Genomic DNA, 18,732 nt, shown 5'->3' with positions numbered 1-18,732 from the left:
TTACGGGGATAAGTCACTTATCTTTTATCGGTAAACTTAATCATTTCTTTTTCGTCACCCGTGTGACGAAACGCACCACCACCAGAATCACAAACAGGAAGTTGGGTGTGGTTGTGCAAAAGTTGTACGATGGGGCTCGGCTGTTCGAAAGAGAAGGATATCCAGATTCCCGAGATTGGTGAGTTGGATTCAGTAGTTGATTTGAGTTATCAAATTTAACGCCTTTTTCTTATCGTGTAGGTGAAGTTGATGCAGATGATGAAGGCATTGACGCCGGACGGGTTGAAGATTACGGGACGCAAGAGTGAGTAGAAATGGGATGGAATTTAATTTTAATTTAAAATATTAACTACTATTTTGTATTATCTATAGAGTAAGGGAAATTAAGGTAACGCCGGAATTTACCATACTCATGTCGCAAGTGGAGGGGAATTTTTACGCGTACGGGAGCAAGTGTCCTCATTACGGGGCGAATTTGGCAAAGGGTGCTTATCTCGATGGGATTATCAAGTGTCCCTGGCACGGGGCGTCGTTTGATGTGCGGACAGGTGTGTGTAATATCCCATTTCAAACTTAAATTCAAATTTTGTCAACTTTAATGAAAAACAACCTTCGCCGAAACATCTCCAGCTCAAAAATCATACCCATTTTATACCCCTTGATCAATCCAAATCTTGCATTCTTCCCATATAATTTGTACAGTTATAAAAGTGGCGTGAATACTCTCAGGATGAATTAATGTCATTTCTTATCCAGAGGTTGTTGTGACTTTAACTTATCCTTCTATGTTTAATACATAGGTGACATCGAAGACTATCCCAGTCTGGATTGCATCCCCTCATACCCCGTGAAACGGGACGAGACAGGAAAATTGACCGTGTATCCCAACAACATCGGAACGTACACGGTTCAGCGACCCATGTGCAGTCTGCAGGTGAAGCAGGACCTCTACGTCATCTTTGGAGCAGGTGTGTACCGCCTTTGATATAAAGGTCGAAATTTTATTGCCACTTATTTGGATAAACATTATTTTACTGTTAATGTCCAGGCCCTGGTGGTCTTTCCGCGGCTCAAACGTTACGAGAAATCGGTTGGGACGGTCGGATCATAATGATCACGAAAGACGACTATTTGCCCTATGATCGGACCAAGTTGAGCAAATCGCTCGGCATTGACTGGGACAAGATCAAATTGAGGGACGAGGCTTGGTTTGAGGTGGGATCAATTTTTATTTTGTTTAATTTGATGTTTTCTTTAATAATGATTCCTTTCAGGCGGCAGAAATTGAGGTCATGCTGAGTGCAAATGTCACCTCTTTGGATGTCGAAGAACAAGAGCTTACGATCGATGGGATGGACGAGACGGTTGAATATCATAGGATTTTAATCGCAACCGGAATGAAGTGAGTTTAATGTAAAATAATTTCAAAAATTAGTGTGCGCATTTGTTGTTATACTCAAAACGAGGTATAATCATTAAAATTTTGCTTTGTATCCGATACGCGTAAACTTTCATTTTCGAAAAGCCTTGAATGGTTGAAAAAGTGACACCTGATTTTTAATAATTTTCCAAATATTTGATAACAAGTTAAACCATTTATCTTGGTGCATTGAAAATGTTACTTACAAAATACGTTTTTCCCTTGCAGACCCCGTGTCCCGATCTCGACAAAGAACGGAATAATCGGCACTGATCTGGGCAACATCGAAACCTTGTACGACCTTCGCGACTCGCGCCGCATCAAGGAGAAGTCCAAAGGCAATGTGGTCGTCATGATGGGGGCTGGATTCATCGCGATGGAAATCCTCCCCTCGCTGAGCCTCCTTGCAAGAAGAGTCTACGTCATCCACCGTAGTAAACGTCCATACGGCATTACTTTTGGCGACTCCGTGGGTCGCGTCGTTCAACAGCACTTGCTTAAAAAGTTTGGGAGGAACGTTCGCTTTATTTGTTCCGACGCAATCAAAAAAATTTACGGCAATGCAAAGAAAAATGTTTGGAAGATTCGGACCCTCAAGAAGCGATCAATCAGATGCGACCTGGTCATCTTTGCTATCGGCGGTATCCCGAATACGGACATGATCCTGCCGTATAAGCCACAGCTGGAAAATGATGGCTTCAAGCTTCCCCATGAGCCTGCTCTAGGAATGCAAGGTGGATTCATCCCGGTCAATGAGGTATGGTAAATTCGTCATAATCTTAATAGTAGAGAATTTGTTGCGAAATGAGATATCGCTTACGTTTTTTGTCGAAACTTTGAACATTGTGTTTCAATTTTATTTTATTAATGCCCAACATGGTTCTCTTTTTGTTCCCACCACCACCAGTATATGGAGACCCATCTTCGCGACCACTACGCCTGCGGGGACATAGTCACCTTCCCATGCCGCAGTTCTGTGACAACAAAGGCTCAATGCGGTCATTTTGGAATGGCCCAGAAAATGGGACACATCGCGGCTCTTGCCATGGCAGATCGGCAGCCAGAGTCCATCATTGAAACGGTTCCCTTCTTCTGGACAACCGTAGCTGGAGTGACGCTCCGTTACGTTGGTAAGTATACTGCACATATCTGCCTCCACTTATCAATTTCTTACTTGCTAATATGTCCCAGGCTATGGAGAGCACTACAACCATACGGTCATCTTCGGCGATCTGAACGCCCTCAAGTTTCTCGTCCTCTACAAACGTGGATGGAAGACGGTGGCCGCCTGCGCCTGTAACTGCGACCCGATCGCGGCCAAGTTGTCGTTCGACCTGCAGGACAATGTCCACTACGATGAAGAGTATCCCGAGTACATCACAAGCATCTTTACTCAAAAACCGATCTCTGGTACTGATTTTTATGAGTAGGGAGGAAGGAAACAGATAGCCATGACAAAAAAATGCACTTTAGTTCACTAACTATTCATAATTAGTCCTGTTTAGTATTGGGTTTCTTGCCATGTTACTTATTCATTTAGTATTAATTAACTAATGCCAATATTTTGTGAGAGGTCACACTTCCGCTCACGCTTTAAGACGATTCTTCCAGGTGATACAATCTTCGGACTCAAGTATACGTACGAAGAGGACGTCAACGAGTACGATCTGATCGCACACATCGTCCAACGCTCCTGGGTTGACAGAAGGAAGAAGGATTTCAAGAAAGCGGCTCGAAAAGATGTCGAATATATTCATAAACCAATCATGAGTATTTATGAAAAGCTGTTTTACAGAAAACAGAAAAAGTTCCATCGACCCACCAAGCTTGAAATTATGGCCAAGTATGGTAAGCCGACTGTTGTAAAGTGGGATCAAACTAAAATTTTAAAGTTGAAAATTTGGGTAATTAATTTAAACAACGAAATGAACATGAGCTTGAATTTTCAATTTTGTTTGTAGATCCAGTCCGTTTAAACTTCCAACGTTTAGCTTTGTACAAAGATACGCGATTCCGTTTCGCTAGAAATTTTGCATTTGTGCGAACTCGCCGAACTCCGACGAGGCGACCGATCTTTTACTGATTGGATCTCTGTTTAGTATTATTTCTTGTTGTCTTTAACTGGCAACGAATTGCGGTGCACAAGTACTAGGAAAATGGTACTTGCAAAAATATTCAGTCGTAATCTGTTGTGATATGATTAAATTCTCTGTGTGATCATTGTGATCATTATTATTTCACAAAAAAAATGAAACGTAAAATTTAATAAAGTGTGGAAAGGTTTAAAGGGTGCTATTTAACCGGTACTTAAATATATGAAGATCAGGAGATCAGAGTGACGATGATGTCAAGTATTATTATTATATTATAGTACACAATTAATTAGTCTTTAATGTGTTACTGCTGCTGGTCAGGCTCTTCTCTAGTACCCCACACGCATTATCATCATAATTTTTGTGGTGTGGTAAGTGACGATGATATTATCGGTTCAGTATTTAACAAAATAATCAGACAATTCACCTGCAACTATTATTAACTGTGTAAGCTGTGTAACTGTAAAGTTATCAAATTTGCAAAAAATCTCTCTAAAGTAATTTCAAATCAATCTTCACAATTTTCTGTGTTTTTGGTTCGTCCATCTCAAAAATTTACACAGCTTACAAAGTTACACAAGTGGTGTGAATATCGTCAATGCAAATAATAATATTTTGTCCGGTTGGGTAATTATAGTTAATTGCTCTTCAATTGCTTATGCTAATTATGCTTCCAAAGAATGAAAGACCAAAGAGAATAAATAGATACATAATTAAATAATAAGTAACCAATCATGTTAAAATTGCAATGTATAATTAAGTAACTAATTACAATAATTACGGTGCATTTATAGTGATGAAATCGAAAAGACAATGAAAGAAAGAAGGGACCAATAACCAATCTGATATTTTAGTCTGTAGTATAGCAATTAGCACACAAAATACTGGTTAATTTGGAATTACAAGCGTATTTATTTAGCACTATCAGTTTACTTATATAAAACATTGTGTATAGCGTTTGAAAAAGGTAAAATAAATGCGTATCTTCTTGCCATGAAAAACCGTATAGTGTTGTTGACTAGACTGGAAATTTCTACTAGAATTGTATCAACTTTGACTCATTATTATTGCATTTTTCTCTGTAAATACTTTGATGCTACGATATTTTGTGACACAACAGGTTGGCATGTTTTCTCTTTACCGAAATACTTTCGAAATTGGATTATCAATATCACAAAGTTTCTTTAGCGTTTCTTTCTTACAAACTTGGAGAACATAAATTTGCATTGATTATAAATTTAGACATGTATTGTAGAAGTGGATTGTACATTCTTGGCCCTTTATTTGATATATGTTGGAGTTTATTTAGGGGGGTCTCTCTTATCTAAAAACTCCCTCAACTTTGTCGGTCGGTCCGTCATAATTCCCGTGGCGTTGACTGATTTACACGCGGCGAACTCTTCCTCGCTGTTGCAAACCCATAAATAGACTTGAATTCCGCGTCTCTGCAAATGCGCAATCATCGGCTTCCAAACAAGTAGGGAGGAAAAAAAGAGAATCACGGTTTCCGTGAGAGAGAGCTTTCCCCCATTTTGGAGGCGGCGTCTAAAAAAAATTAAGTAATTAAAATTTAGATAAAATTTGGATAGAAAATGAGAATATTGATGGTGCAGATTCTAATTGATGCAAGTTATAACCGTGCAAACTGAGAAGCTGAAATGTAATGTCGAGACACCGATTGATTGACCGAGGTGTTTCAAATTCTACAAAGTTTACACGGTTACAAAACTTGGTGTGAATTGTCTGACTCACTTTTTCATCGCAAGAGGAAGAAATACTTCGTAGTGCGATTCTCTTAACGGAATGAAGGGGAGGATACCAGTTACAGCGAAAAGTACCAAAACGATGACTCGGGTCGCGGAAAAGAAAAGATGCGTATCTGGACTCTGTAAGGGAAAAATAGTTGTAATAAGCACTTATTGATTCATGTATTATATTGACTCATAACAGTAGTTCGGTATTAGTCCTTACCGTGACGAAACACTGTTTACATACGCGATTGTTAAAACTACCCCACACGGTTATCTCTGTCCGGTGGAATTCGTTTAGCAACTTTCCTACTTTTCTGATAAGTTTGTCGTCATTATCCTTAATGTCGATGTTCATCGGAACGGTCGGAAACTCACGGAAGACTTGACGTAAAAGGGGGATACGTCGGTCATCCTCCGGCCAGGAGAGGTCACTAAATTTTGTGCCTGTACACAATTACGTTATTATTTATTATGTACAACTTTATACAATTCTCTACAATTTCAAGTGAAAGGTTAAAAAATGATGACCTTTCGTCGTAATAAATACCTGGAATCGTATCAATATGTACTGCTGGGCACAAAATGGGTAGTTGACTGTACTCGAGGTCGGAAATTTTGACATTTTTCCCAGTCATTCTGCTCAAATCAGCGTCGTGAAAGACCACGACACGACCATCCTTCGTCAAACGGACGTCCAGCTCGAGCATGTCGGTCCCTTTGTCGATGGCGCTGTTAATCATTACAAATATTAGTTATTATTAAATGTAATCATCAATTATCATGTTAAGTTAGTCATGTCATAAAAAATGCATCTCTAATCCATATCCAACGTACTTTCTAAAGGCACGGATGGTGTTTTCGTATCCCTCCGCGGATCCTATAATACAATTCAAGATAGTAAAAACGTCAACTAGTTAAATATACAATCCTCTCTAACTATCAAACTATTTAAGACTTACCTCCCCGATGTGAAATATGTGCCGCAGTGAATGCAACACGTTTCTTTTTATGAAGTAGGTGTGGATAATGCCAGAAAAATGTGGATGCAATCGCATACGTTACAAACGCTCCGAGCGCGGCTGGACAACAGATCGTCATCGTTAAAAAAAGAACAGTTAACGTTTCCAGAGACGAAAATATTTACAAATCTAAACGTAAATTGGTAGAGGACTGAGTTTTATATTTGGCTTGAAAGGACGGGTTTAGATAAATTATAAATTTTGGACGAGACCACCATTACAGATAACAAGAAATGACTAGTCAAGTTTTAATTGTGGATTGTGTAGTGTTGTTGTTATCAAAGATAAGATCGGTAGATTCATGATTGTTTCTTCGTCACAGCTGAATTTGGATTGGGGAAAGTGGTTGAATTTCCCTGCGATGAAATGGAACGGAGCCGAAATAAGTGTGTCATGAAAATATCCATCTCGGGAAGAGAAGAGCATTTTAATTATGAATTATCTCGACATGACGCGTGACATTTATGCAAAACTAGATAATTGGTCTTCCTTGATTAAGAATAATTTATTATTAAGCTCATGTAAAATTCAAGAGAACCCGTATTAATATAAATTGCAATTTATTATCCAATTCCATAACAAAGGTTCACGCAGAGTTCGATTTATGAATGACAGACAATCATGAATTCTTTATTTTGCAATTCTCCAACGTCAATCGTCGTAAGTTTACGTGTACGTCGTAATACGTTAAAATTACGAAATATCATGAATTTTCTGAGAGCAGGTTCAGTTTTCAAACTGTTTTCCCATTTTAGGCCCCTTCAATAAATCTATCAAATTTATCCAGGTAAAACCATAGAATAGAAAGAATAAAACAGTGCAAACTTTATGCAGCAAGTATACAACATTCGAGTCAACTTAAACTATATATTTATAACTTTCAATTTTTAAAATAGATAATGATGGTTATAAATGTTCTGAGCGTATCAATCTACATATAAAAATTCAGTAAACATTTATTAAACAGCATATATAAGTTCTACTACTGTAGACTCACACAAAATTATAAACGACTAATTAGTACAAAATTCTGGACTTAATCACGATGACGGTTTGTCCTTGTCCTTGCTGCTCTGCTTTGTATAAGGTTTAATGAGAAGGTCGACAGGGACGCGGAGTAAATCTGATAAAATGGTTTGTGTAGCTAGGGTTAGATTTCTAATAATTGAGCCCCCCGTTCCCACGACGCGACCAACATAACGCTCGTTGGGACATAAAAGCTGCACAATGATTTTTAGTTCACCTGGAATAATATTTGTAAAATTTCAACTAAAAATTGAAATATTTTTTAGTTAGCCAACTAACCAGTGTCATTACGGTCCCAATATTCCACTTTGGGATCAAGTTTATAGGGCATTTCTTGTGGGAGGTGGTCCAACAAGAGGGCTCGGACGACACGGATTGTCAACTCTTGTGGTTTTACGTCAGTCAAAAAATCTTCGGCATACAGCCACGATGCAGGTTTGGAGTTTAGGACAAAATATTCCTGAAAGGTTGAAGAAGTGGGTCAGTTATGCTAATAACAATTTAATTAACTAATAAAAAACTATAATCATACCCGTAATGCATCTACGCCTTCATTTGTTAACGCTGATATCATAAACACATCATGAAACTTTGGCCATCCTATGAGATTCAGGCCTAACAAAAGAATGAGATTGACAGAGAATTAATGAAATTCGATATTGAGACCTAGATTTTGATTTTTAAATCACTTACCCTCCTGAATTTCTTCTTGTGAAAAGGACACAGTCATCATTTTCTTGATTTTATCATCAAATTCCATCTGATCCTGTGGTAGTTCGTCCACTCGTGCTTTCGCCCTTTTTAATAAATTCTCCATCGTCATCCGCATCTTTTCCTCCTTGACTCGACTAAAATGAGACCTTTTCATTTGGATGGGTTTGCCGTCAACAATTCCGCATGTCAGGATTCGAACGGTATCGAGTAGCGTGTTTTTATTCTTTACTGCGTCAACCTTGAAATTAATACAAACAAGTTTAAATTTTTGTTTCTGAAGCTAGCTTACATTCTGGTCAATCATTCCAACCGTGTAAACTTTGTAGAATTGCAAAAATATGAGCTTTTCTCGATTACAAATTGTGTACACGTTTGTAAACTACATACATAATTTGACAAAATTTACACGTGATATGAATCATCATTTATACATCAATATTTTCTTGTTTTTGACTACCTTGTTTAAAATCAGAATGGAATTCTTATCAGGAAACCGTCCCAACAATGCTTTAATTCGTGGGTCTAGTTTATTCCTCGAAATATTATTTGATACATCGTGAATCACTGCGACAAGATCTGCCGCAGCGATAGATCTGTCCGGACCGAATACAAAATCCTTGGAGAAAGCAAATCTACAAAAGTAATAGTAATTTAGCTTCACCTGGCATTTAAATTAGGAAATGTTAAATAGTTACAAACTTTTTGATCTCTTTGACATTCACGATTCCGGGCGTATCCACCAGCACAATTTGAGCATTGTCTTGAAGATAAGCGGAAAATTGGTTAGTCCTCGTCGTGTGGACTCGTTTCGAGACGGGACAAACCTTTAAAATAAAATTAACGTTAATTATTAATAGTTTAACTATGATTTACATTTCGATCCTCCTCGATTATTTGAACAACAATTCATTACCAACTAATTTACTAGTTATTAATAGTTGACCCTTGACCTTACAAATATATTTCAGAGGAAACTTACCACCGTTGAGAGAAGACTGTTGATAAGGGTACTTTTCCCAGCGTTTGGCACACCCACGATGGCAACTTTGAATAACCGTTGCGCCAATGAGATTGAAGTCGAGGTCAAATTCTGCGTCGGCATCTCGCTTTAATTATTTATTATATTAGTGACTAGGCCTAAAATATTTGGTGTTATCAATTAACAAAACAATGACGAAAATCAGTCAGTAAGTCGCAGTTTTGCGATTCACATACACACAGTGTGTGTCACACACATGGCCGGCAGAGAGAGAAGCAGCCGGTTGAAATCCACTGTACAGGAAAATTGAGACAACTGCATAAATGCAATTTCGTTAAAAATCTCATCTCATGACTTGAGATGAAATGTTTGTAAACCTGGTTAATTAATTGCATGCATACTAAAATATCGGAATGAATTTTAAAGAAAATAGTGAGCCAATTCACGCAGTCATTATTGGTAATAATTTAATATAATACTTTACAAACTACATACTTTTACAAAATAAAACGACGCCCTTGATCTGAGTAAACTTGGAAAAATTTGTAAGCTAATTTTCCTTACAAATATTTATAAAAGTTTATAAGTTTACGGATTTTACCATTTTACCAATGACTCCGTGAATTGTTTCATTGATTAACAAGGAACATCAAAATGTATATGGGAAGGATTTAACCGTACGGCGTCGTCTTGGTCGTCCGATGAAATAAATCTACAAGGTTTTTTATTCGATTTCCCTGAAATTAATTGTTCTTGGTGTTGTCGATATGGGGCTCATCGAAAGAACCACATTTTCACCAGGGTCTTGACTAAACCCTCATTTTATCAATCAATAATCAACAAACTTTGTAGAAATTATTCTTGTAATTGAAATTCGATTATCGAATATACACATGTAACTACTGACCCGTCTCTAATTTAGAATATCTGTATACTGAATATAGAGCTATATAATAATAGTGATACTGGCATAATGATTTGATGATACATTCACAATGACACAACTAGATATTCATGATTAATTTAGGAATATTGTGCAGAATGGCACGATTGAAATTATTTATTACATTAAATCTTGTATAAAAAAGTATTTTAAAAACACATTGGAATTATTAAATTATAAATTGATTGTGTATCATTATAATAGATGAAATAATAAAAATAAATCTTAAGTTGTAAATTGATTGTGTTATTATAAGTGATAAAATTATTAAAATAAATATAAATTAAAATCAGTATTAAAACCTGTCCTTATCCAAGTTAAAATTCAATTCCGTTTTTTCGTAAAATAGTCAAATCTATGGCACACGAGGAGAAGAACATCCTGTCGCACCCTCGTCGGGCTCATCATCAGGATCGGGTTTCCGGTTTGGGGTCTCGTCCTGACCAGATTCTTTACACTTGCGTTTATTCCTTCTATCTTCCTTTCGAGCTTTCCATCTCGCAGCTCCTGCAGCCTCCGCTTCAGACCGTGTCCGCTTCGTTGTCGTTGCGGTCGACGTTGGTGTTGATGTTGGCGTCGACGTTGTACTCGATGAAGGGGATGACGCTTCAGATCTCATCGCTTTTAAGGCGTCAGAGGAAGTGGAAGCTTTCGGCCCGAACTCACAATTTGCCTCAGCTTGCTTCTTCCTATCGTTTTCTTTCATTTGAAGACTCAACTTCTCTAGTTCCTCTGCCACGAACTGTAATGTATGCAAAATACTCAAAATAAAGACCAAAAGGTACTTAGTTTTTTAACAAAGAACAAAATATACACATAAAAACTCACCGAATCATCAGATTTCAGACTATCCTGTTGTCTGATCATCTTTTTTAAATCGATCTTCAGAAAGAACGTGCCCCTATCGGCAGGCTGGACCCCACGCAAGAGCGCGTATTGAAGTAGATCGAGTTTCATAAGAATTCCGTCCTCCCCGTCAAAATAGTATCGGGGGTCGCGACACACTTCCTTAAAGTTCATCTTCGTGTACAGCACGATCGCGGGCGCGTTGGTAACACGGACGTGAAGAGTTACTTCTGGCGTGTTGAAAACTGAAATCATTGCCTGAATCGTTTGTTCCATAAGCAGAGTCGCAATTCCTCGACGGCTGAAACAAAATTTGTGCAAAATATTCTAAATTGATGAATATTCAACCAATCCACGTTTAGATTTCCGGAAAGTAATTCAAATTCATAAATTGTGTATCCAAGTTTTTTAAAAATTTTATCCCAAATTTTAAAACCCGATTTCACAAAATTAGCATACTTCCCAAGATTGGTGGTACTTCAATGCAGTTAAAAATTGGATTAGTAAATTTATATTTACCGATATTGCCTATGCACCGCGAGTGACGTTATATATCCCAAGGGGCGAACTTCAAAATCGTCTTCGTCCATTTTGGCGAGACAATAACCGATGATTGTCCCTTTCGCGACGTCTTCCGCGACAAATGAGATTTGAGGCCATGCCAGCAAGTGATACATGGCATACTTAAAACGGAAATTTTCAGCAAGACAGACATAATTCACGTGTTGGACGGAGGTCAGGTCGACCATGCGCATTTTTCGGATGGACACCATTCTGATTCTGAGGACGGATTCCGTGACGAGTTGTGATGATAATCTAGTGGACCATTTGCAATAAAAGAGAATTATAAACTTGACTCATTAAACAGAGAAAATTATAATTCGCTTAAAAAAAAGAATGATAAAAATAAAATAAAAACGAGACACTTTGGTCATTCCTACTCACGTTTTTGATCTTGCTCGTCTCCTCGATACAACTTAATTTTGATTGTGGAGTTACAAGTTTATACTTTGATGCATCTAGTGTCAAATTTATTTTAAAAAATATTATAAAACATCCGACGGAAGCACGTAGAGTAAAACTGCAGCAGCAGGAGGGAAAGAAAGAAAGGAGACTGTTAAAGCAAACCGCTCGCTTAAATGCGCCACAACTTTGATGGTTTGTGAAATATAACTAAAGCGATTTCTACATGAGAAATGAACAGCTTCTCTTTGTCCCATAGCGTTAGTGATTCTTTGTTAATCTAGTTTAAAATTTTGGTGGACAAACACAATTCCATGATGCGAACAATTTTGGTCTTGATTCAAATAATTAAAGTTTTAAGTGACCAATTGTAAGAAAACTTCTTGGCCATGTGCCCCTTCCCATGATGTCGCAATCGAAAAACTGACGTTAGATTCGACATTTCCCAACCCAACAATGAGTTATTAGTAACAATTGTAAAGACGAAACATGCGGAAGATAAGTGGCTATACGGCATACCTTTATATATAGCACGGAATGTGATATTTGAAGGCTTATCAGATACCGGTATGTGGCTATAACACATGTAGGTATACACACTGGGTGTACACATATGTATGTAAGTAGTGTGATAAGCGGTTATGCGCGTGTCAGCCGTATAACCTGTGTAGGTATGCCTTTGACTACAACATAGATAGGTATGGCAGGACTTTCTCCACTTTCACCGCCCTCCAGAGGGTATAAAAGGAGCTGCACCAGAATTTTTTGTCAGTCTGCGGGCGGAGCTCGCAGGGGACGGACATGTCCCTGGGTGAGCTCCCCATTGCAGCTGCGCCCTTGGGCCGCCCTGCCTCTCTGGGGAGTCGGGCCCACCACTGGCTTCGGCCGGTGATCCGACTCTCTTCCCGGGGGAGCAATGCTGTAAGGGGAGAACCTTACGGGAAGTCCCCCTCCAACACTCCGCCCACTAAGCAGACTCACCGGGTGGGGAGCCGGCGGGGCTTGCCAAAATGCGTGGTGGCGCTAGGCAAGTGAGAGGGGCTCTCTACCTCCAACCCTTGGGTGACCGGGCTCTTTAGCTTGCACTCCCCTTGGGGCTGGCCGGGTTCCCGAGTTCGAAGCCTTAATGGGGGCCGATTTACGGGTGCGCTCCCACCTCGTAAGGCGAGGGTAAGACGAGCCCCCATGGGGAACGCGGTTGCAGAGGCGGCGACGTGGGCAGGGTTTTCTCGGTCGGCGGGAGGTAGACGTCCGCGGACGCCTTCGGGCGCGAGTGGGGGCCCGCCCGCGTGGAGCACGAGGGAGCGACGTCCTCGTCGTGTGCTCTGGAAACGCCCTTCTTAGGGCGGCCAACAGCTCCCACCTCACTTATAAAAGCATATAAAAATATAAATCTATATAAATCTATAAAAAATATTGATTTATTCATGAATCCAGTCTCAATTTGACAAATTTTTTTAATTAGTTTTTTTTACAAAACCATTTAGGCCTTGTTTGTGTTTAATTATGCCTGTAAACACCATTTAAACACGAAGCGTATGTACATAATCTTAATGCTGAATAATTTGCATACAAAAGAATTGAATCGGAATCGTGGCTTTTCGGATGCTGCTGAAATATGTAACGTGAGACATTTGTTGGACTTTTGGACTTGATACTTTATTGCCCAAAAAAAATCCACCCAATCCACTTGTTTTCATATGAACAAGACACGGAGTAAATAAAATAAATAATTTAGAGTAAAATACAGAAATTCCACAATTTAGTCTATAAAATCCAGTCTCGTATTGCCTGTTCATTTACTGTATTATTTCGTCACAAGAAAACAAGTTGCCAGTTATTCTCCCGGCTTATCAAAAATACTGATAAGATATTTAGTAACTCGGCTTACTTTCCTTTGCATAGTTAAACTTTTAAGACTGTGATATTGTGAAATAACACTGCCAGACAAATTATTCAGGTAAAATTTTGAATTAATTTGGTAAAATCCAGGTGATGAAATAATTTGTATATGACACTTTATTTTATGTTATTGTTCTATTTAAAGCAAATAATTGTATGTGTAGTTGGATGGTTGTAGCTTTGGAATTTTGTTTAGTTCTGTAATTTCCTTATAGACTCTTGACCAAGGAATATATATCGATACTTTAAAATTCATAATAATTTGTAAATTCGACTTAATATCCAACTTTATTTCTATTTTAGATTCAGAGCTGATCTTTCACCAATTTTCATCCACTTTTTGTCAACCAATTAACTATGACCAAAGCAGTTGACGTTGTTCCGGAGACGAAGAAGGCGAAGCCGCCCCCTGTCAGTGCGATAAAAAATTTCTTAGCTGGTGGTTTCGGAGGAATGTGTCTCGTCTCGGCAGGTCATCCCTTGGACACGATCAAGGTGCGTAATGATAAGAACAACGATACTCTATTTTTTTAGAATGTAATGAATTGCACATAAATATATTTATTCACCATCAAAATAGGTCAGATTGCAAACACAACCAATCCCAAAACCCGGCGAGTCGTTGATGTACAAGGGAACATACGATTGTTTCAAGAAAATTGTGAAGCATGAAGGCGTCCTCGGACTGTATAAGGGTAATTGTAGATAAGGCATTTATTTTATCCAGATATGAATTGAAATTAAGTTGAAATTACAATTCTGTTTCACGAACTTGTCAGGAATGGGGGCCCCTATTGTCGGCGTTGCTCCCATTTTCGCCCTATCCTTTTTCGGCTATGGCGTGGGCAAGCAGATGGTCGCTCGTCACGAGGACGAGGAACTCTCCGCCCTGCAAATGTTCTTCGCTGGTGGGATATCGGGTATAATGACGACCGTGATAATGACGCCGGGAGAAAGAATAAAGTGCCTTTTACAAGTAACATATAATATTTGTAGCTATTAAGTAATTAATTTATTTATTATGCCATTCATTAAGTTTAATTAGGTAAGAAAATCTAATTGTAGACTGAATTCAATTACAGATCCAGCAAGGGAAAGGAGCCGAGGTGAAGTACAATGGTCCCGTCGACTGTGCAAAACAACTAGTGAAACAGGGCGGGGTGCAGAGTTTGTATAAGGGGACGTGTGCCACACTTTTAAGAGGTATTTATGTACTTCGTATGTTATCTTAAAATGTGGTATTTTGTATAAACTAAAAAAAACTAGCCCTGCTGTTGTCGCTGCTGCTGCTGCTGTCTCTTTTGCTGAACCTTCATGTATTGCAGAGCTTTCTTAGAGATGGGATATATCGTGCGGGGACGAACGTCGGCCCCATTTGCTTGTGGTGACCACAGCACATTGATCCGGTTATCCTCAACTTCCATGTCGTGCTCCTCAATATTTGGAGGGGGTCGATTTCGACCATTTTTACGGTTCGGTTTTCGTCGTTTGTTTGTTTCTTCTTCTTCCTGTGGTGACAATGGTGGTGGTGATGGGGAGTTGAGAACCATTGGGATAGAGATGGTTGGTGGGATGATGAGGTGATGTGTCGTCGAAGAGATCGAGGTCATGCCATTGCCTGACGACGACGAGAAATACGGATCAGTTGACATATTGACTTTCTCCAAGATTGCTGCACTCGTTGGTCTCGGCTTTCTCACTTTCTCCGGAAACAATAACTTCTTCTCAATCTCCTTTTCAGTCGGAATTCGAACAGTGCCCATAATTTCTAACGTTTCTGTCGGGTTACTGGATGTCAACAGGATGGAAATATTTTGCTGGAGAGAATTGGTACAAACATTGTGCAACCCCTTCTTAAGCACTTCAAAGACGCTTTTCCCCTTGAAATCTGATGGAGCCTGGCACACGGGAGAGACTCTCTTCTCGTAGACATATTTCGCCTCAAACTTTGGCTCATAGTTGGCATAACAGGCCGCTGCCTTGAAGAATTGTGGGTCACAGAACGTTCCATTGGGCGGAGGGACATGATACCGCTTAATCTTGTTGGTTTGGCTGGGGTCCCAATATTTCATGTCACAAGAACAGTGCCACGGATTGCCCTCGAGGCGGATCAGTTTTGCCGGAATTTTTGCAAATATTGATGGTGGCAACGTTTTGAGGGAATTGTGCTGAAGAAAAACCTCCCTGAGAGAAACTTGCTGTTCGAAGATGCCCGGAGGGAGGAAGCCAATCTCATTATGGGACAAATCCAACTCCACGAGGGCTGTCAACCCAAAAAACGCGTCCATCGAAATCTTCTTAATCGCACAGTCTTTAAGAATAAGCTTTTCCAACTTGGCCACCTCACTGAACGCGTCATACATGATGCGAGTTATTGTTCCCGTGGCGGTGAGCGACTTCAGGTTGGGCATCCCTTTCAACATCGGTCTCTCCAAAAATTCGACATGGACGTTCAAAATATCCAACCGGGTGAGAGCGACGAGACCGAAGAAGGAATTCGTACTAATTTCCAGTTGAGTCGACTCACTCCCCAGGAACAAAGTCTTTGTAGAGTTCATGATTTCAAAAGTATTCGGAAATATAGACGTTATCGGGTTATGACGAAAATCTGCAACTTCCAAATGCGGAAACGGTGGTAGCGAGAGTTCCGACAAGTAGGTGATATTGTTATAGGAAACGTCCAACTTTTGAAGCGTCAACAACCCTGCGAGCCCAACAGTTTGCAAGTTTAGGATACGATTTCGCGACAAAGACAGCGCTCCAAGGTTTGGGGTTGAGTAGAAGACGAAATCAGGGAGGAAGAGGAGATCATTGTCGTCGAGGAGGAGAAATCCGAGGGAGTCAAGTTTGTGAAACATGTCCCAACTGATGTCTTGCAGAGGGGAGCTGGAAATGCGGAGGTGTTGCAGGGAGGCGAGGTTTGTGAAGGCGACCGTTATTTTGGGGTCGACCGGGTGTGGAGGTGTTTTGCTTTGCTGTTGCTGTTCTTCACGGTACACACTGTACGGAACGATGGTGTCCGAGCTTGAGTCGGGTTTTGACTTGACGATGATGATCTGCTCGTCATCAACGTATTCGGACCCGTAGGTGAAGTTGTATTTGGTCGTGGACGAGGAGGCGGCGTCACCCTGGAGCAGGGTGACTCGCTCGAGGCTGAGATAGGTCAACTTGCCAAGGTTGGAGAAGGCGTCGGGGGCAATTGAGAGGGAGGAGGGGGCACTGGAGATGGAGTAGCCTTGAATTTCTAGCCCGATCAAGTCTTGCATTTGTGAGAGGTGAGTTTTTTCTAATGAAATTTGACCTGAGCCAGGGGCTTGGAGTAGGGAGAGGATCTACGTAAGCGTAATATGTGAATTAATTGGGGTACAAATTTAATTTTATTTTACACTTTATTAATTGTATGTACGTACTTGTAATGAGGAACCAAGTCGAGCTAAAGTCACGGCGAGAGCGGAGGACGAGTTAGTTCGCAACATGCATGTTGCAGTGGAGAGGATTTTCTCCTTTTGACGTCTCCGCACGGCTGCAGGATTATCGTAAACCTGAAGAAAAATATTACCATGAACTTGCTTATCGTGTGGATTATTTCACACACAATTTTCAAAATAGAAGTTCTTTCTTACTTCGTTATGTTCAGTGTAGGGGTTAAAGTCCTCGTGGAAGGGATCATCCTTTTGAACGTTGACATCCGTCTCGATCCACTTCCACGATTGGAGATTGGACAGATACTCGGTGAAACAGACGCAGTCGCTGGGACAGCCGCCCTCGTCTGCCTCGTTCTCCTGCAAAGCACATTTTTTAAATTGGCAATTTATAACTAGTTAACTATTGGGGTTGATTATCTAGCTCACCCACCTGAACCACGCTTATCAGGATAAGCACAATTACGGCAAATATTGGTATCGTAGTGACAGGGGCCATTACTGATTCTTCTTGTGTTGTACGAAATGAAACTGCTACATATTTCTGGCATCGTGTTCTTCGTGGGACTAAAAGCACCGGAAATAGCAATCTCTTGCTCGTCTTTATCGGAAACGGCTTCCTTGCTGCTGCTGCTTTTGCTCTTCGGGCACGAATTAAGTTCATTCTGCGTTCTTGTGTTTGTATTTATTTGTAGAGATGATCTCCGTTACAATGTCATGTTAAACAAATATTTGTTACAATTTCATTCAATGGAGAGTGGAAATATACTATTGAATCTGAAATGCGATGAATTAACTAACTTTGTTTCATGTTACAGACGTGCCTGCGTCGGCCATGTACTTCATGACGTATGAACAGCTCAAGAAAGCCCTCGCCCCGCCAGGGAGCACGGAACTCAGCGCGTGGCGAACCTTGTTGGCCGGTGGGTGTGCCGGGATATTAAACTGGGCCGTCGCCATCCCGGCGGACGTTATGAAAAGTAGACTACAAACAGGTAGACAGACATAATAAATGATGGAAGGCCTAATCTTTTTAATTGTGTAAATTTTTCAACGTTTACAAAAATTGAGGAGACAGCATGTTTCTGCTCACTTGCGAATTTTGTCAAGCAAATTTTGTTTACAAAAAATCTATACCAAATATGTCAAATTTTACTCAAATAAGTACTTTAAAAGTGTACACTACTACTCTTGTCATGTCTAATTTACGTTTAAATTTCTCTAATCTTAGCACCTGAAGGAATGTATCCTCGCGGAGTACGGGACATTTTCCCCAAGATCATAAAGGAGGAGGGACCCAAAGCCCTGTACAAGGGATGTGTCCCCGTCATGCTCAGAGCTTTTCCTGCCAACGCGGCCTGCTTTATGGGTTACGAAGTTGCCCTCAAGTTTCTAAACTGGGCGGCCCCTAACTTGTAAAATCTTGTAATGTTAGTTGGAACACAGTGTTAGGTATATTTTTGCATAAGCTTTAAAAAAGGCCAAGTCTTCAGTGACCGCATTGTTGCCTTGTTGATCATGACTTAAACAATATAAAAAACTCTATATATATTAAATCATTATTATGTTACTCTGTAGATGACTGAATAATTTTGTGACCAAAGATATAAAGAAATATATGTGCATGAGAGTTAATGAATACAAGTTAAATAAT

The 18,732-nt window shown here is 39.8% G+C and overlaps 6 protein-coding genes across 6 annotated transcripts; 2 read left to right on the top strand and 4 right to left on the bottom strand.

Annotated features, from left to right (window-relative positions):
- Nucleotides 1–49: 49 nt before the first annotated feature.
- Nucleotides 50–4,519, top strand: LOC110849173 (apoptosis-inducing factor 3). Its single transcript, XM_022096552.2, has 11 exons — nt 50–178; nt 241–304; nt 373–548; nt 801–968; nt 1,049–1,215; nt 1,275–1,402; nt 1,649–2,177; nt 2,328–2,550; nt 2,612–2,830; nt 3,032–3,268; nt 3,382–4,519. The coding sequence occupies exons 1-11, from the start codon at nt 130–132 to the stop codon at nt 3,501–3,503; spliced, it is 2,082 nt and encodes a 693-aa protein (XP_021952244.1). The 5' UTR covers nt 50–129; the 3' UTR covers nt 3,504–4,519.
- Nucleotides 4,406–6,650, bottom strand: LOC110849195 (lysophospholipase D GDPD1). The gene is made up of 6 exons (XM_022096574.2): nt 6,224–6,650; nt 6,099–6,141; nt 5,812–5,993; nt 5,485–5,708; nt 5,266–5,399; nt 4,406–5,058 (listed from the first exon to the last, which is right to left on the bottom strand). Exons 1-6 carry the CDS (start codon nt 6,360–6,362, stop codon nt 4,815–4,817), a joined length of 966 nt encoding a protein of 321 aa, XP_021952266.1. The 5' UTR covers nt 6,363–6,650; the 3' UTR covers nt 4,406–4,814.
- A 174-nt stretch (nt 6,651–6,824) lies between these two features.
- On the bottom strand, nt 6,825–9,272 carry LOC110856135 (GTPase Era, mitochondrial). The gene is made up of 7 exons (XM_022104587.2): nt 9,003–9,272; nt 8,723–8,847; nt 8,481–8,655; nt 8,003–8,261; nt 7,842–7,924; nt 7,589–7,769; nt 6,825–7,526 (listed from the first exon to the last, which is right to left on the bottom strand). Exons 1-7 carry the CDS (start codon nt 9,123–9,125, stop codon nt 7,324–7,326), a joined length of 1,149 nt encoding a protein of 382 aa, XP_021960279.1. The 5' UTR covers nt 9,126–9,272; the 3' UTR covers nt 6,825–7,323.
- A 748-nt stretch (nt 9,273–10,020) lies between these two features.
- On the bottom strand, nt 10,021–11,948 carry LOC110854032 (N-alpha-acetyltransferase daf-31). The gene is made up of 4 exons (XM_022102430.2): nt 11,737–11,948; nt 11,311–11,607; nt 10,774–11,092; nt 10,021–10,687 (listed from the first exon to the last, which is right to left on the bottom strand). The coding sequence occupies exons 2-4, from the start codon at nt 11,562–11,564 to the stop codon at nt 10,301–10,303; spliced, it is 960 nt and encodes a 319-aa protein (XP_021958122.1). The 5' UTR covers nt 11,565–11,607; nt 11,737–11,948; the 3' UTR covers nt 10,021–10,300.
- A 1,423-nt stretch (nt 11,949–13,371) lies between these two features.
- LOC110863303 (mitochondrial carnitine/acylcarnitine carrier protein) lies at nt 13,372–18,717 on the top strand. Its single transcript, XM_022112578.2, has 7 exons — nt 13,372–13,714; nt 13,960–14,151; nt 14,237–14,351; nt 14,436–14,632; nt 14,739–14,859; nt 17,897–18,073; nt 18,310–18,717. The coding sequence occupies exons 2-7, from the start codon at nt 14,014–14,016 to the stop codon at nt 18,495–18,497; spliced, it is 936 nt and encodes a 311-aa protein (XP_021968270.1). The 5' UTR covers nt 13,372–13,714; nt 13,960–14,013; the 3' UTR covers nt 18,498–18,717.
- On the bottom strand, nt 14,641–17,633 carry LOC118433664. The gene is made up of 4 exons (XM_035845835.1): nt 17,512–17,633; nt 17,280–17,438; nt 17,067–17,198; nt 14,641–16,988 (listed from the first exon to the last, which is right to left on the bottom strand). The coding sequence occupies exons 1-4, from the start codon at nt 17,575–17,577 to the stop codon at nt 14,919–14,921; spliced, it is 2,427 nt and encodes an 808-aa protein (XP_035701728.1). The 5' UTR covers nt 17,578–17,633; the 3' UTR covers nt 14,641–14,918.
- Nucleotides 18,718–18,732: the final 15 nt, after the last annotated feature.

The sequence above is a fragment of the Folsomia candida genome, unplaced genomic scaffold (genome assembly GCF_002217175.1).
Source record: "Folsomia candida strain VU population unplaced genomic scaffold, ASM221717v1 Fcan01_Sc001, whole genome shotgun sequence".
In the NCBI taxonomy this organism is placed as follows: Eukaryota; Metazoa; Arthropoda; class Collembola; order Entomobryomorpha; family Isotomidae; genus Folsomia; species Folsomia candida.
This window is presented reverse-complemented; position numbering and strand designations above follow the sequence as displayed.

Excerpts from the sequence above, each read along its gene's own strand:
- LOC110849173 (XM_022096552.2), top strand. The coding sequence starts at position 130 with ATGGGGCTCGGCTGTTCGAAAGAGAAGGATATCCAGATTCCCGAGATT. Across the intron at positions 179-240 it reads TATCCAGATTCCCGAGATTG|GTGAAGTTGATGCAGATGAT; the intron begins GTGAGTTGGATT and ends CTTATCGTGTAG. Across the intron at positions 1,403-1,648 it reads TTAATCGCAACCGGAATGAA|ACCCCGTGTCCCGATCTCGA; the intron begins GTGAGTTTAATG and ends TTTCCCTTGCAG.
- LOC110849195 (XM_022096574.2), bottom strand. The coding sequence starts at position 6,362 with ATGACGATCTGTTGTCCAGCCGCGCTCGGAGCGTTTGTAACGTATGCG. Across the intron at positions 5,994-6,098 it reads ACCATCCGTGCCTTTAGAAA|CGCCATCGACAAAGGGACCG; the intron begins GTACGTTGGATA and ends AATGATTAACAG. Across the intron at positions 5,709-5,811 it reads ACATATTGATACGATTCCAG|GCACAAAATTTAGTGACCTC; the intron begins GTATTTATTACG and ends AATTGTGTACAG.
- LOC110856135 (XM_022104587.2), bottom strand. The coding sequence starts at position 9,125 with ATGCCGACGCAGAATTTGACCTCGACTTCAATCTCATTGGCGCAACGG. Across the intron at positions 7,925-8,002 it reads ACAAGAAGAAATTCAGGAGG|GCCTGAATCTCATAGGATGG; the intron begins GTAAGTGATTTA and ends TTCTTTTGTTAG. Across the intron at positions 7,527-7,588 it reads TTGGGACCGTAATGACACTG|GTGAACTAAAAATCATTGTG; the intron begins GTTAGTTGGCTA and ends ATATTATTCCAG.
- LOC110854032 (XM_022102430.2), bottom strand. The coding sequence starts at position 11,564 with ATGGTGTCCATCCGAAAAATGCGCATGGTCGACCTGACCTCCGTCCAA. Across the intron at positions 11,093-11,310 it reads GCGGTGCATAGGCAATATCG|CCGTCGAGGAATTGCGACTC; the intron begins GTAAATATAAAT and ends ATTTTGTTTCAG. Across the intron at positions 10,688-10,773 it reads GTCTGAAATCTGATGATTCG|TTCGTGGCAGAGGAACTAGA; the intron begins GTGAGTTTTTAT and ends CATACATTACAG.
- LOC110863303 (XM_022112578.2), top strand. The coding sequence starts at position 14,014 with ATGACCAAAGCAGTTGACGTTGTTCCGGAGACGAAGAAGGCGAAGCCG. Across the intron at positions 14,352-14,435 it reads CGTCCTCGGACTGTATAAGG|GAATGGGGGCCCCTATTGTC; the intron begins GTAATTGTAGAT and ends CGAACTTGTCAG. Across the intron at positions 14,633-14,738 it reads GAATAAAGTGCCTTTTACAA|ATCCAGCAAGGGAAAGGAGC; the intron begins GTAACATATAAT and ends ATTCAATTACAG.
- LOC118433664 (XM_035845835.1), bottom strand. The coding sequence starts at position 17,577 with ATGGCCCCTGTCACTACGATACCAATATTTGCCGTAATTGTGCTTATC. Across the intron at positions 17,439-17,511 it reads TCCTGATAAGCGTGGTTCAG|GAGAACGAGGCAGACGAGGG; the intron begins GTGGGTGAGCTA and ends TGTGCTTTGCAG. Across the intron at positions 17,199-17,279 it reads CCTACACTGAACATAACGAA|GTTTACGATAATCCTGCAGC; the intron begins GTAAGAAAGAAC and ends ATTTTTCTTCAG.